This window comes from Helicoverpa zea, chromosome 6 (genome assembly GCF_022581195.2).
Source record: "Helicoverpa zea isolate HzStark_Cry1AcR chromosome 6, ilHelZeax1.1, whole genome shotgun sequence".
Lineage (NCBI taxonomy): Eukaryota > Metazoa > Arthropoda > Insecta > Lepidoptera > Noctuidae > Helicoverpa > Helicoverpa zea.
Window position 1 is genome coordinate 6,312,431 of NC_061457.1, and position 15,254 is coordinate 6,327,684.

At 38.7% G+C, this 15,254-nt stretch overlaps 1 protein-coding gene across 3 annotated transcripts; it reads left to right on the top strand.

The window, feature by feature from the left end:
* The first annotated feature begins 7 nt into the window (after positions 1-7).
* LOC124631211 (MLX-interacting protein) lies at positions 8-15,249 on the top strand. 3 transcript variants are annotated; one of them, XM_047165456.1, is made up of 17 exons: positions 8-457; positions 3,317-3,423; positions 4,996-5,069; positions 5,155-5,280; positions 5,359-5,515; positions 5,596-5,691; positions 5,768-5,941; positions 6,111-6,407; positions 6,576-6,961; positions 7,047-7,223; positions 7,575-7,773; positions 8,002-8,135; positions 8,413-8,583; positions 8,859-8,986; positions 9,597-9,720; positions 11,424-11,553; positions 13,533-15,249. In XM_047165456.1, the coding sequence occupies exons 1-17, from the start codon at positions 165-167 to the stop codon at positions 13,655-13,657; spliced, it is 2,898 nt and encodes a 965-aa protein (XP_047021412.1). In that variant the 5' UTR covers positions 8-164; the 3' UTR covers positions 13,658-15,249. The 3 variants fall into 3 exon arrangements, with proteins under 3 accessions (XP_047021412.1, XP_047021413.1, XP_047021415.1); XM_047165457.1 differs by having other exon boundaries at positions 8,002-8,120; XM_047165459.1 differs by lacking the exon at positions 8-457 and adding an exon at positions 1,566-3,269 and having other exon boundaries at positions 3,355-3,423.
* Positions 15,250-15,254: the final 5 nt, after the last annotated feature.

The window sequence follows — 15,254 nt, forward strand, 5'->3', positions numbered from 1 at the left end:
GCAACATTAGCTGTCAGATGAAAAAAACAATGTGTCTCTGTGAGTGTGAGTGATAAGTAAAAATATGGACAAGTCCAAAAGTTGATAGACCTTTTATCAAACGTAATTCAAAAGAACTTGAAGGAATTACTTCTCTGACAAACAGCTAAAATCATCCCATCAAAATGAACGAGGTTGAGAAACGGCAGCCCCGGCCAGAAAAGGAGACTATACACTCGGGTCACTTCATGGTGTCACATTTTGAAGCAGAAGCCCAAGACGACTTTGACGACTTGGTTACAGTTCCCGATGAAGATGAGAAACAAAATGTTCAGAAAGTTACTGCAGTGGCCACTTATACAGTTGCCGGGGCTTTGAAACCCTATACACCTGATAAAGAGGAAAGTATACAGCATCAACAACTTTCTATAGAAATATCTTTAACAAAGTTGTTCAAATGTATGACTTTGGCGTATAGGTAAGTCTTCACAAACATATATTCACGTAGATGATTATAGAATAGACATACTGGAGCTGTTAATTGGCATTGATGTTTTCCTGGTACATGTTTAGTTAGTAGAACATGCTTAACTTACGTTTCCAGTACTGTTATTGCATACTTATCTAAGTAATCATAAATCAAATAATGTTACGTAGATTTCGAATCTAAGCCTATGATTAATATAAAGTAAGTAATTAATTATTTTCAGAATAAACTTTGCAACAAATTTTAAACAAAAAAACCTGCTATATGTTTCATATCAAGGTTATTATGATATATTATTAATTATAGTAAAAACATGTTATCAGTAAAGCATCAAATGTTCTTTAAAAATAAGGAAACAGTATGTTTCCATTGGGTTTAGCATGCAAAGATAAGAGGAGGTCATCATAGTCCGTACAAAAGACACAGGTCATATGCTGAGATAAGTCAGTCTATGAATACTTACTTAGTTATAAATAAATTACTTTTCATTTTATTTATGCTGTAGTGTCACTTTACTCTATTTATGTCTATATATTGGGAACCTTACTCCATTCGTACTGTAGTTGTAGTAAGTACTGAACTGTACATATGACAATACTCAATAATACACATGGTTTGCATGTGCATGTTTTTACAACATAATAACAAAAGCAATTTTCTGACAATGGTGGCTATCGCTAACCTAAAAACTTATTATCAATCTAAGATAGTATGCACAGCCCTCCTCATGGAGAAGGTTTGAGTTGTAATCACTATCACTAAAGTAACTAATGATAATAGAAAACTAGTAATAACTCAAAAAGTATTTAAATGTAAAATTAATAATTGTTTGTATTGAAGAAGTTGTAATAGTTGGTAAATGTGGGTTATTTGTCACAAAAGATTTTAGTTAATAATCTTAATTAGATCACATTACCAATAAAGGATCACTTAAAAATTTCAAAATATAGTGGACTTATTGTATGAATTTAAATTATTTTTTTTTTTATTGAACCTAACCTTCATGTATCTTTATTCAATAGTTTTACAAAATGATCTTATTATTTAAATTATTATGTTAAATTAGTTACTTCCTACCTAATTAACTATTTGCATAGTTAATGTTCATAGTAAGTACATACTTTTTATAATTTTGTATTCACAAGTTTGAGTATTTTTCCATTCCAGTGGTAAACAATAACATTAAGCCTACTGCAGTATGTTATGTGTTGAGCCTACTGGGGAGTCCATGAGGTTCATTTTGATTTATAACATCTCTCCTACTTTCTATCTTAACGTAATCAGTCTCTCTTACAAAAAATATCAGTAATAATGACTCTAAATAACCCCTTTTTCATGTTCTACCCAGTATTTAGGTTTACTATTGCCTAAAACTATAATTTCAAAATTCTGATTTGTAGCCTTAAAAAAGATTCAATATCAATGTCAATAATACTGTTACATTCAGCTTATAATATGTAAGAAATGTTGAAATACTCCAATTGCGTCGGATCCATGTCAGCATTAGCTTTAACCAATGGAACATTATTTGTTAGGAATTCGTGAGCATGATCTGAGAGTTGCGAGTTTATGTAACTTTGTAATTTTTAGTACTCATTAGAAGTGGTAATCGTTTCTAGTATTAGCTCGGCGTACCGTGGGGCTAAATACTTATTCATTGATAATACGAGTTACTAATCTTCGTATTTGTTAAGCGTTAAATGAGAATGCTCTAACAGTGTAGCCGTTTATTACGACACCTCGAAGTTTATCTTTAGATAAACCATAAACCTGAAGATGGTTTTTATATTATAAACGAGTGTAAGTCTGTTCGCTGGAAGGAAAAGCACCGCTTCCTGATGGCATCCATACCGACACGAAACAACCGATGTGAAGGAACCCTAAAAATCTTCTTTAATTGCATGAAAAAATTTGCCCAGTCTTTCTTGGACAATGTCGTTTCTTAGAATGCGATAACGAACTATACAAAAAAGCTAAATAAAGTGAATTTGGGAGATAGGGTAACAATTAATTCAATACACGCACACCTATGGACTTTGGTGAAGATGTAAACTGATGTGCGAATTGCACATTATCTTGATAAAACATAACTTTTCTTTGTAAGACCGATCATCGAGTTCAACCGATAGCATGCGAAGTCGCGAATTTACCAAACGATTTTTTTTTGTCATAGTCGTCTACTATTTGATGGCGTGATTGATTGAATTTGAGCCATTAGGTATAGGTTTATTATCACTTATAGTTAATCCAAGCAAACACGCAAAACGACATAGGCGTCGGACATAAGAATATGTCAATTTTGCATACAAGAGCCTGCTATACCGGTTGATGCAAACATAATGTATATTACAGCAAAGTACGTTAAGCAATACGTTGCCATTCTTTCAAGCTTGCTACATATTAAAGTTGATATCAATATCAAATTTATTGTAACAAATTGCTTTTCTAATTTACCTTCTGCCTTGTATTTGTACAAGTAGAAACAGTTGATAAGATAGGCTATGTTTCTTTCTTATCAAGCTGTTATTTGCAATAAGCTTAAGATCACATATTGATAGTGATGCTGATAACCAGCTTACCACTTGATTGTCTGACAATTTGTTTCCACTGTGCAGCACAGTACTACAATATTGTCTCCACCTTTGACAAATATTTATTTTTATTTTTTGTAATAATGGATATTTTAAATTATTCCAAAGTTAAAATGCTTCTTATTAGTTCAAGGACATTTATAGTTAACATTAGTATGATAGTTAATTTATGTAACATTAGTTTGTGACTGGGTGAACGCGGGAAGAGCATGGTGAGTTGACATTCTTCTAAACATATTTTATGTATTGTTTTTCTCAGACAAAAATTAACCTCGCCTAAATGGAATCGTTTCAAAGGTATAAAACTCCGGTGGAAGGACAAGATTCGACTCAACAACGTCATATGGCGGTGCTGGCACATGCAGTGTAAGTGCTCCAACGTTTTTTTAACTATTTGAACTTTAGACATTTAAAATATTCAAACATAAAAGCTTAATATGAATATGATTATTGATTTAAAATAAAATCAAGGTTTTGTTACTATTCATGTTAGTTTTCGAAGTGGTCTTCTTGCCTACACAATTGTTTTATCACCGTTACTATCTACCGATGAACCACAATATTTTGGATCAAACTGGTTAATAGAAATTGTATTAAAAAAATCATATTCTCGCATTCGCTCTCGGCGTGATCAGTTTCCCAGTGTTTGAATTTAAAATGGTAATTTTATGCTAAAACTGTGATTTAGTCGCATGGTTTATGCATAATTACGCTATGGGTATTCGTGTTACGTATAATGTGTCACAGGTCTTAGATATAATAACTAGAAGTCTTTGTAAAATGTACAAGGAAAAAAATCTAGGTACGAATCGGTGGTATCCAGCAAGCACGCAATGGCCGCGTGGTAAAAGCAATATTTTGATAATGATACTATGTTACTTGTATAAGTTTCATACAAATAGTTATTGTCTGGGAGACTAAACACCTGTACATGTAGCTGCGAATAGCTGGGATCACCTACATAGGTACAAGGAGATAACGATAACCCCGAACTGGACATTAAAATAAAGACAAGGTTGATTTATATTTGATTGCTGCTGCCACGTTGATATAATGCAATATTTAGGTACATTTATTTAAATAAAATATTTTTGTTCCACTGGCCAACTCAGTGATTCTCTTGCACACCGATAGATATTGTGGTCTGCTAACTTATTGATTATATTTTTTTATAAACGTTGAGTAGAAAGTGATTTCAAAAGCTTTGTTTGCCTCTTAATGTAGAAGTAAATAAAAGAGCTGAAAAGCGTCACGTGAAAAAGATTTACAAATTGTTGTCAAGTTTTATTCGACTGCATATAAAATTATTTATTGTCATAAGCCACGCCCACGCTTTGCATGTTTGAAGGCGTGTCATGTATTACGTCGATAAGTATGTACATTTTATCGTATTTATCTAGTTGAATAATAAATTAAGTAAGATACAGAAATGCTTCACAGATTTATGCAAGGCGCAGCTAGCGTCTTGTCTATTATTTTACCGATATCTAGGATATTATGTAGGTCAAATTATTAAATAATATAATACTTATTTGTATACATTAACAGCCAGTTTCTTCATCAAAAGTTAAAGCCAAAGTAAAAGTCAAAGTAATGTCTAAAGTAAAAGTAACGGTTAAATTCAATTTTTCTATGAATTTTGCTGTTTAGCCTTGAAAAAACGAATTTGACCGTTACTTTAACTTTAGACATTACTTTAACTTTAACTTTTGATGAAGAAACTGGCCGTAAGACGTTATTATGTAACTATTCGAAAAAGGACTGTTATGCTCTTTATTTATCTACTTTTATACGTTAGTGAAAGGTGCCGTGATGTGGATAGCGAAATCTTCTATTTGACCCGAAACTCGGAGTTGTTGCAATTTAAAGCGGCTATTTAATTTATGGTTTAACTAATTATATTTAATTAAATAAAGAATTATAAATTATTGATTACAGTTATAAAGAAACAAAACACATTGGTTTGCCAATTCGCTTCCCCGCTTGATGTTGACACACACGTTAAACCAGAGGTAACAATTGTTAAACATATGTTTATTATTTACTTTATAAATTTTCAAAATAACAGTGCTTTAATTCAATATAATATATTTTTAGGCAACAATTTTAGAAGGTAAATATTGGAAACGAAGAGCAGAAGCGGTTATAGCAGAATATAAAAAATGGCGCAAGTTTCATATCATGCGACTCCTTGGAAAAGGAGACACATCCGTTCAGGACACGGTAGGCAAACTTTTCTACATATTTTACATATTATTTAAGAAAATAAAAAAGCTTAATAATGTGGGATGTTTTATTTAGATATCGGACATGGACACGGTGGAATCGTTCTCGCAATGCAGCGACCTTGCAGGCAATATGCTAACAGACGAGGACTATCTCAACTTCATGACTGACACACTGTTCTCCACCATCAGCAGCCACCAACCCTTCGCCTTCCCCGACTGCAGGGAAATTGGTAAACACACCTGTGCTAATATACAATGATACCTTATTTTTTATTTGACAGGGTATCTCAATAATTAATTTTATTTTCAGCTAGAGGCGCGAGTTTAGCAGATTTCATTCAACCAAGTTTAGGCCCTCTGCAACCTAATCTGGATGATTTTATGGATACATTGGAACCGCTACAAGGTATGTTATTATCCAATTTTTAATGCAATTTCCCATATCAAATCTTCATAACTAATTTGTTGTCTATATGTTTCAGATTTATTGACGCCTAGATTGTTACCGCCAGTACCGGAGGAATCGGCGTTAACGTCGGAGGAATCAATGTACCGAGGTGGTATGTCCGTGGACACGTACTCCCCGCAGAGTTTCATGAGCAGCAACCAGAGCAACACAGCAGTCACGATGCCGACCAGTCAGATGTCTTTGCACGGTATTACTATTTATAGTGTCACATTACACGATGACGCATGGCGCGCTTCAAGCGCCAACCGTATCAATGTCATAAAAGTGACAGCTCTTTGTCATCGTGAAATGCAGAAAAATATAAAGAGATAAGTTAGTACTGTTGTTCAAAACAAGTAAATAATTTGCAATTTTAGGCACCAACAACAATACTCAGATGATGGCGATGGCAGAGCAGTCGATAAAGAATGAGCAGCAGATGGGAATGTACGACAACGGGCGGCTGTTCACACAGTCCGAACTACAAAACAATATGATGAATGCTCAAGAGATGATATCTCCATATCAACCGATCACTTATGAACAGCAGAATACGGCACAGTCAGACCAACAAATGCATAATGTTTACGTTTCAAAATCGTCTAGGTTACAATATGTTAATACTCCAAAAATCGTTACGCAATCTGAACCTTGCTATAATAAATATACAACAGGTGAGTTGAATCAAGCATCGTAGTGCTGAGGTTGCTACTAACAATATACAATTGAAAAGTTGGAATAAAAACTGAATAACACTTACACGAGTTTATTACTTAGCCACTAAAACAAAAGCCGAGCTGATTTTACTGAAAACACAAACAAACTGTATGTTATATTTACAGGTGTACCGCCATCACAAACTGCTCCGGAAACAGTATCGTTGCTGCAGCAGCCATTACAGAATTCTAAATACGCTTCAACTATCGTGATACAAGGGCGGGGTGGGTACGCCCGAGAGAAGCCCAGACAGAGGGTGTCTCACTACTCAGGCCAAGTTCAGAACAATCAGTATCAGAGTTACGGCCAGAGCATGAGTCAGGGCGGGCCGCCGGTGTCGCCGCAGGGCTACGAGTCGCGCTCCGTGGGCTCCCGGCAGGCGTCGCCGCAGATGCAGTACTTGCAGCCGAGTCCCGTCGACTCGTATAAGGCGAAGTCCGCGTCCTCAACGGTGAATCCCCGTTCGTTTAAGATGCCTTCTCCGCCGCTGGTGCCCGTCACAGCTCCACAGGTAGGAATTGCCCTATATCTATTTAAGAGAATTATTATTATTTGGTTTGGTATTAAGGTTCAGTTTCGTCCTCAACCGTGTATAGATGTCGAGCGTGGCGAGCTCGAGTGGCGGCGTGGTGTCGCGCGTGAACAAGGAGCAGTTCCGGTCGCACAGCCTGCCGCTGGGCTCGCAGCTCAACCCCGACTGGAGCGTCAGCACGCCCGCGCCGCCCGCGCCCGCGCCGCCCGCGCTCGACGCGCCCGCCAAGCACATCGCCAGGGTATGCCTGTTTACTACATGACACACTCTGCCAGAACCATCCGGACTGAAAACATATTCTCGCGCGCAATCCCCGGCGTAATTGTTCCGTACTCTAACGACCTCAGCTCCTCCCGAGATTGTCCGAGCATCGAGCTTCTCAAGTATTGAATTGCTGACGTAATGCGATTGAATGTTTATTTTTATCTGGGCGTACTACAAGATTTCCTTTATATTCACCAACAGATGTCTATGGAAGTGAAGAGTGATTTAATCGCTCGTATCCTCGTGCAATGAAATCTCGGCAAACTCTCGAATGATTTGAAACGGTAAGTGCGGGTGTACGTGTACGTACAACGTTGACAATTTGCAGGGTCGCGAGTCGAACCCTGGCGGCATTCGCATTCGTTCACGTTCGTCGTCGAGCGGCGTGGCGGAGGCCGCGGCCGGCGGCGGCAGCGCGGGCCCGGCGCCGCCCGCGCGCCGCCCGCCGCCCCTCACCAGCGTCGCCTCCGAGCCCACGCTGCCGCAAGCTAGCGTAATGCTCGCGCAGCTGCTCTCAGCGCAACACTGTCAGTCTATTTGCTACATTATTTTATTATGTCACTCGCTCGCACGATTTTTAAGGTCACAGATCGGATAAAATACCCTTAAACAGCAAGTCATGTTTCTTCTATTGTCGTTTTAACCAATTCTGCATTGTTACAGAACATCCTTATTTTGTTTAATCCGGTCTGTACTCAATATGAAGTGCCTGAAGAGCCCCGCGGTCCACTGACCTCATGTTTTTGCTCTTGCAGCCCAAAGCTTGTTCAAGCTGAACAGTTCGGAGGATGGGACTGGGTCGGACCCCACCAAGTCCCCGATCAGGCGAGCGCAGCCCTCGCCTATCGGCAGCGATGTCATGTCGCCGCATCACGTGAGTAACTGGGAGGTATGACGTAGACTGATGGTAGACCGCATCGATGATTTTCTGTCCAAGCCTGTAAAGTAATCACTTTTGAACGTTCATTTCAACAATTCCGCATATTAATCGTTTGCATATACGCTTCGTCTCATTCTTACTGTTCTTACAATCGGATTACGATACGATTACGATTCTGGTGTAGAGCATCAAGAATAGTCATTTCGGTGACTGTCTTCCATGATGTATATAAGTTTAGAGTGACCTCTTCCTGGAGTGGTGGTCATTAAGGGCGTGTGTTGTGCAGTCGCTGTCGCCGCCGACGTCGCCTGGCGCCGGGTCTCCCCGCGCGGGCAGTCCGCGGGAGCCGCGCCGCACGCACTTGCACGCGGAGCAGAAGCGACGCTACAACATCAAGAACGGCTTCGACACGCTGCAGGCCCTCATACCACATCTTAATACTAATCCCGCCGCTAAGGTTTGTGTACTAATTACTGCTAATGTAATATTCTATTATTCATAGAATATAAATTTATGCCTATTAGCTCAGATATAAATAAATAGCAAATAAATGAGTATCAGGCATCGTATTTATATCAAGTAACTTAATTTGGAGTATAACGCAATATTTTACTCCGCTATTCTCCCTTGTCAATAATAATGGACTTCTTCCGAGCAGAAACACAGTTGAAAGTATCAAAAACATTTGTACAAAAAGAATAATTTACTAAATAAAATTGTGCTTGTATTTAGATAAGTAAAGCTGCCATGCTACAGAAGGGTGCCGAGTACATAAAGCAGTTGAAAGCCGAGAGGAATCAGATTAAAGAAGAAATGGAGAGCTTACGACAGCAGATAGAATGCTTGAACAATTCTATAACGTACGTATTCACGTTATTTAAAAGTAGAATAAAATGTAAACAGGAAGAGATTTTAATATTAATGTATGCTACTCATTTAGCAACAATGACTTCGCCTCGGTGATTGATTGCAAATCCGTCTATTGCTTATCGCGTGACGTCACGAGGGTTTACCGATACTTCCCCGCCCATCCTTAACCTTCTAATTTAATTTATTTAATGTAAATCTGTTTTAATTTTACGTCTACACAATGGAACTGGGTTTTCATTAATTTACAAATTGAAATGTGAAAATTAAAGTGTTATTCCTTTTCTGATTTTATTTTATTGCATTTTACTTACATCTCAAACTTTTTATACAAGACAACATCAGCGGAGATTACCGGCATTTGCTCTGAAAATCCGAAACTTAATTTATTTGTAAAGATTTGCTTCGAAGTTAGCCATTTGACACAAAATAGCGTTAGGTATACGGTATACCTAACGCTATTTTACAAATCTATAACACACGCTAATAAATAGCTACCGACCTATTGCAACCATCGTGAAATCACTCGCAACTCGCTCCCAAATTCGGATAAGCAAACCTAGTTCAGTATTGTATCTGCAACAAGTGACGTGTATGTTGCAGTAACTGCCACTCGCTGCTGCCGGCGACGGGGGCGCCGGTGTCCCGCGCCCGCTCGGGCCGCCTGCGCGAGATGTTCGCGAGGCACGTCGCCAACCGCACCATGCAGAATTGGAAGTATTGGCTGGTATCCTTTTCAAAACAATATCATCATATTGCGTATTTTTTTACCAATTTTAAAAAAGGGAGGTTCTCGATTCGGACGTTAAGAAATATGGTCACAGACACTTATCCAACTTTCCAAAAGGGAGGTTCTCAGTTCGAATGTCAATGTTGTCTCAAAATTACGCCATCTACCAACTGATTGAGCATTCAGTTTAGCCTGCAACATACCTGTTTGCGACTTTGAAATAATAGTACTAAAGTCGACAACTGGTCCTTACTTTTACACAAATTATTAAAATTTGGTCCTTCTAAAACTTTTTTTGTGTAATACATAGTCCTTCTATCTGATAATTTATGGAATAATCAAACATAGATTTGCAACAGTTGAAGTTTGGCCGTAGGCTTTTGTTGCCTTTTTATATACCTAGCGGCATTTTACATAGCATAGCAACTGTTTATCTTGAAAATTGATTGTTGTGACATTTACAAGATGTCCCAATTCCATGATATCTTTTGTGTTCTATTTGTAGAATATTTCTACTTGTTTTAATTTACCTATGTATATAATGAAGTAGTAAAAAGTGGAACTAATAATACTTCTTTTGCATGTAAGAAATCTGAGATTCCAAACGTAAATAATGTTTAACGCACAAAGCAAATAAATCAAAAATACAAAGCTAAAATTTACACCAATATCGATAATTATGCTAATCGTTGACGTGACAGGACATGGCATTTTCCATTAATTACGAACATATCTTTTTGTCACACATTGTTACAACATAGGTACATCTTATCGGCCATCAGCGAAAGGCTATGGAAGAATTCCACAACTTCTATGAAAAACTCATAATAAATAGGGATCATGTGTTTGATGAAACATTTCATAGAGCCGTGTTTATATTTGGCTTTGTTAATACTGGAACATTAATCATAAATATCTTAAAAACTGTAAACAGTAATTAAACAACATCTGAAACGGTTGTTCTCTGCAGTGTTATCTTAAAAATCTCATCCTGTCATATACTACAAAAATAATCGTCATGATTATGGTATTTATACATTGCCTCGTGGTAGTTTGATAGTTGAGTCACAAAACATGCGCCAGTCACTAGGTAGTCTCGTGAGGGCTTCCGATCAAGGACACGAACATATCTTATCGTATGATCGGCCCAGACTTGCACTTTTTTTACTAATCATATATTCTACATTGTCGTAATATACCTCAGTGCGTAAATGATAAATAAACGATAACGGCAAATATATGCCCAGTTCATGAAATGTTATAAGCTCACTTATCACGTGTAGCTACAATTTATCTTCATCATGGGTTTTATTAGATAACTTTGGAGTGGGTTTTCTCTAGGCGTGGGGCAACAAGTTAATTCATGTTTACAAACTACAATGAATTCTTATTGTAACGGAAGAATAGGAATATTGACAAAAAATAAAGAAATAATAAGCTTGAAAAGGTCGCGTGCCCGCCCGCTTAGCCACGAGCGGCCGCGCGTGAAAACATCAACAAGACGCGCGAGGCGCGCGGCAGCTCGCGGCGTGGCGGGCGGCCGCTGCCATTCCGGTATAACTCGGGCCCTAGGCACATGACATTTCGTGAAGTTTGTTTCGAAGAAGACATATATATCCTAATTCAACTTAAATATTCGAAAAGCTTATAACAAGCGTAATATGTTCGTCGCTAATATATTTCCTAAGCCCGTGGTACAGTTCAGCGTAGTGAGCGCGGCGCTGGTGGAGTCGTTCAGCGCGTGCGTGTCGTGCAGCAGCGCCGCCGACCTCGTGCGCACCACGCTGCTGTGGGCCGAGCAGCACTGCTCGCTCGTCGAGATGCGACCAGGTAACTTATATACATACCATTCTAAATGTACTTCTAAACATATTTATAGAGATGATTTTGGTTTGTACCTTATAAGCTCTGACATAACTGAAAAATTATTTCACTGTTGGTTTAGGTCTAGACGATCCCCTCCCTCGAATAACATAGGCTACTTTTTATCTCGAGTATAGGATGAAATTCTCCCGGATCTAGGTGAATCCGCAGGCAATAGCTAGTTCATCTATAAATACGACAAATACACAAGAATGTATGCAAAGATATTCATCTTGATAGCACATAGCTATTACTGACGGATATAAGCGAAATCTAGCCGGTTGCCGATCATCTCCAGAAAGATGTTGGCGAATAGCCAGACCGACAGAGCCGAGTACATTATGCGCATTGTTTTGGAGGACTGGGATAAGGGTATATCGGTCGGAGGGAAGATGATATCCAACCTGAGGTATGCGGACGACACAACTCTTCTGGCGTCATCAAAGGAAGATATCAGTAATCTGTTGCGAACACTTGAAACAACAAGTTTAAAGTTTGGACTTAAATTGAACCGCGACAAAACAAAGATGATGATAGTGGATAGAGCAAACGACAACAACCCAGATAGCACACCAATTGCGAACTGTGAAGTCGTCACGAGCTATATCTATCTGGGCTCTATCATTGATAGTTGTGGAGGCTGCAACCTCGAAATAAGACGACGCTGCGCCATGACTCGATCAGCTGCACAAAGACTGGATAAAATCTGGAAAGACCGCCAAATAACCAGAAATACGCCTTATGAAAAGCCTAGTGTTTCCGATCTTTCTTTACGGTGCCGAGACGTGGACGTTACGGATGCAGGACCGAAGAAGGATCGACGCCCTGGAAATGTGGTGCTGGAGACGGATGCTCAGGGTTAGCTGGACCGCTCATCGGACTAACGTGTCCATACTCAACGAATTAAAAATCAAACAAAGGCTCTCGTCGCTTGTGCAATTACGAATCCTTAGGTTCTTTGGACACGTTACCCGCAAAAGTGACTCTATGGAGCGTCTAGTTATACAGGGTAGAGTCGAAGGCACGAGACCGCGTGGTCGTTCACCGACACGATGGACAGATACCATCAAATCTGCCACCAAGATCCCTGTGATAGAATGCGCTCGCCAGGCAACCAACAGGGAGCGATGGAGAAGAATCGCCAAGGCAGCGATCGCACCTGATGCACCAGTGGGCGACCCTACATGACCACGACCACTCTGACAAGAGTGTACGACTAAGAAGAAGAAGCCAGACCAAATAGCCTCATCTCTAGAATAGGAATAATATATTAAATTTTATTTCGATACATCCGCAGAACGATAGGCAAGGGTCGGATAAATAATTATAAATATCTCAAAGCGGTAATTTTCCTTTCTCCCGTCCAACCGAACCAAGAGCCCTAAGTTTGGGTTTACATTGCTTGTTGTCAAGATCTCGAGACATGTAGTTGCTGTCAATAATCTGAGATATGACAATAATTTATCGAACGAAATGTGTCCCAATTAAGCAACGATCATCTGATCCAGCTAAAACATTGGACGGTGTATTCGCGTACATGATTAGTTCAGTCTTATCTAAAGTGACAGACAGTGAAGATAAGCTCTAGGTGTTTGACCGCTTTATGCCGATATAGCCCGATAAGCTTGAGAGGTGTTTTCCAAGAAATAGGTAATGATTGCTTCTTCAAACCTCTGTATATCTTCAAAGTGAAACAGATTGGTCATTTCGAAGGATGTCTGTTTTGAACTCCGAAAAGATTTGTCAACCTCATCTGCCTCATCTGCATCTAATCGGATGCAAATGTGTACCAGTGCTTTACAAGGAGCGATTGCCTATCTGACCTCCTCAACCCAGTTACCCGAGCAACCCAATACCTGTTGATGATACAGCTGCTGGTCTGATTTGTCAGCCTAACTTGTATAAATGACTTAAAGATTGAGTTTTGTTTCTTTGTTTGCGCGCAGCGGTGCTGAACTCTTTGCGCGTGCTGTGCACGACCACGGACATCCTCACGAGTCCGGAGCGTCTGCCCGAGGAGGCGCGGGCCGCGGTCGCCGCCAGCGCCGCCGTCAAGACCGAGCCCACGTAGGCCACATACGTTCTAATCTCGACAATTCGTTAGCGAGTCGTCACTATTGAAGTTACAACAGCTAATTTCCCTCAGTGACATTTAGGGAGTCGGCGAAGTCAGTGTCAACCTCGATTGATAGCCGGAGTGTTGTGTCGATCCAGATTGTTATATATTCGGCCGCAAACAAGTTGAATATAAATAAATATTAAGCAACTTAAGTCACGTTTGCATGGAGGCCATGTGCTCATTTATTTGTATTCAACATCTTCCGGCCAATGTATTATGTGTATCGATCTACTTTTGCCTAAGTTTTAACTCTGCCATTTACTGTTTGTTAAAATACCTCACGTTAAATATGATTTTGCTGTGAAGTTGTTACTTTGTGGGAATGATCATAATGTTTCAGTTTTTTTCATGTAGCCGGGCGTTGCTTTCGAGTGGCAAATATTTTCTACTGGTCTCATGTTAAAATATTCACGTTAATATAATTTCAGCTAAACTTACTATTATTCTGACTTGTTTAAACACTGCCCGGTATCAAGTGTAAGCTTATGTCTAAATTGTTACCTCTATTAATGTGATTTTCGGAGTTTGTGGGAGAAAAATTGGTGTAAAAAGATTTAACAAAAAAAAAAAAAAAGAAAAAAAAGGTTATTATATTTTGGTCACGATGTTAAAAAAATATATTTATATACAATTTAGAAAGGGATTGATGTAAAGGAACGGTAAAAGTTAATTACTTATGTAGCATCACAAAAGAAGAAGAAATCGTGTATTTTAAATACACATTTTATGTGAATTGTACAACAGCGGTCTAATTAATATCTTGAACAGACACCACTTATTATGTAAATTCTAGCGGAGCGTCCGCTGTCTATGTTGTGAAGGTGAAATTGAAGTGTCCTAATCTTAGTGCCTTGTACGTGGTAGTTAATTCAATTGTTATTATAAACATACTTAGTCGCTTATTGTTCTCTCGATGTTTCTTGAAGATTGAACAGAGATGCACGACACTCGATTAATATTGTCACATATTGATGGTCAGTTGTTTATTGTAGTTTGCACATTCGTGTCTGTTGCGAATTCCAATATTGTCTTTTAAAATCTAACTCATAAGACCTTTAAGGGTCCGAGGCTCTTTATATCGGCTGTAGTAATGGCCGATGGATAGGGCAAATGAAACGAAATACTTTTACCAAAGATATAACAGCCGTACAGCGCATAGTTGAGTGCGCAACCATGTTGTATAATATGTGGCCGTCCTGTCCGATATCACGTCAATACCAATGTAGCTCGTAAGAAACAATGAATTTATTGAACTTGTCGAGATTTAATTTAGAATTGTCTAAGTGTATTTACGTAAGTACTTTAAGTAAATATTTTTATATTGTGTGGAAACACAAATGTTTTTATATAACTATATATAAATCGGTGCCAACGTAAATATTGTTGTAATTTGTTATGTAGTGATATAATTTTATGAAGTATCGTTGACTGTGGCAGCACGTTGTCGTTTGTTGGCGTCGGCGCTGCGCCTGCGCCGCGCTCGTGAGCTTTAAATGAGGTTAAGTGCAATTGTTGTTCTATTGGAAATACAATCTGGAAACTAATTTAC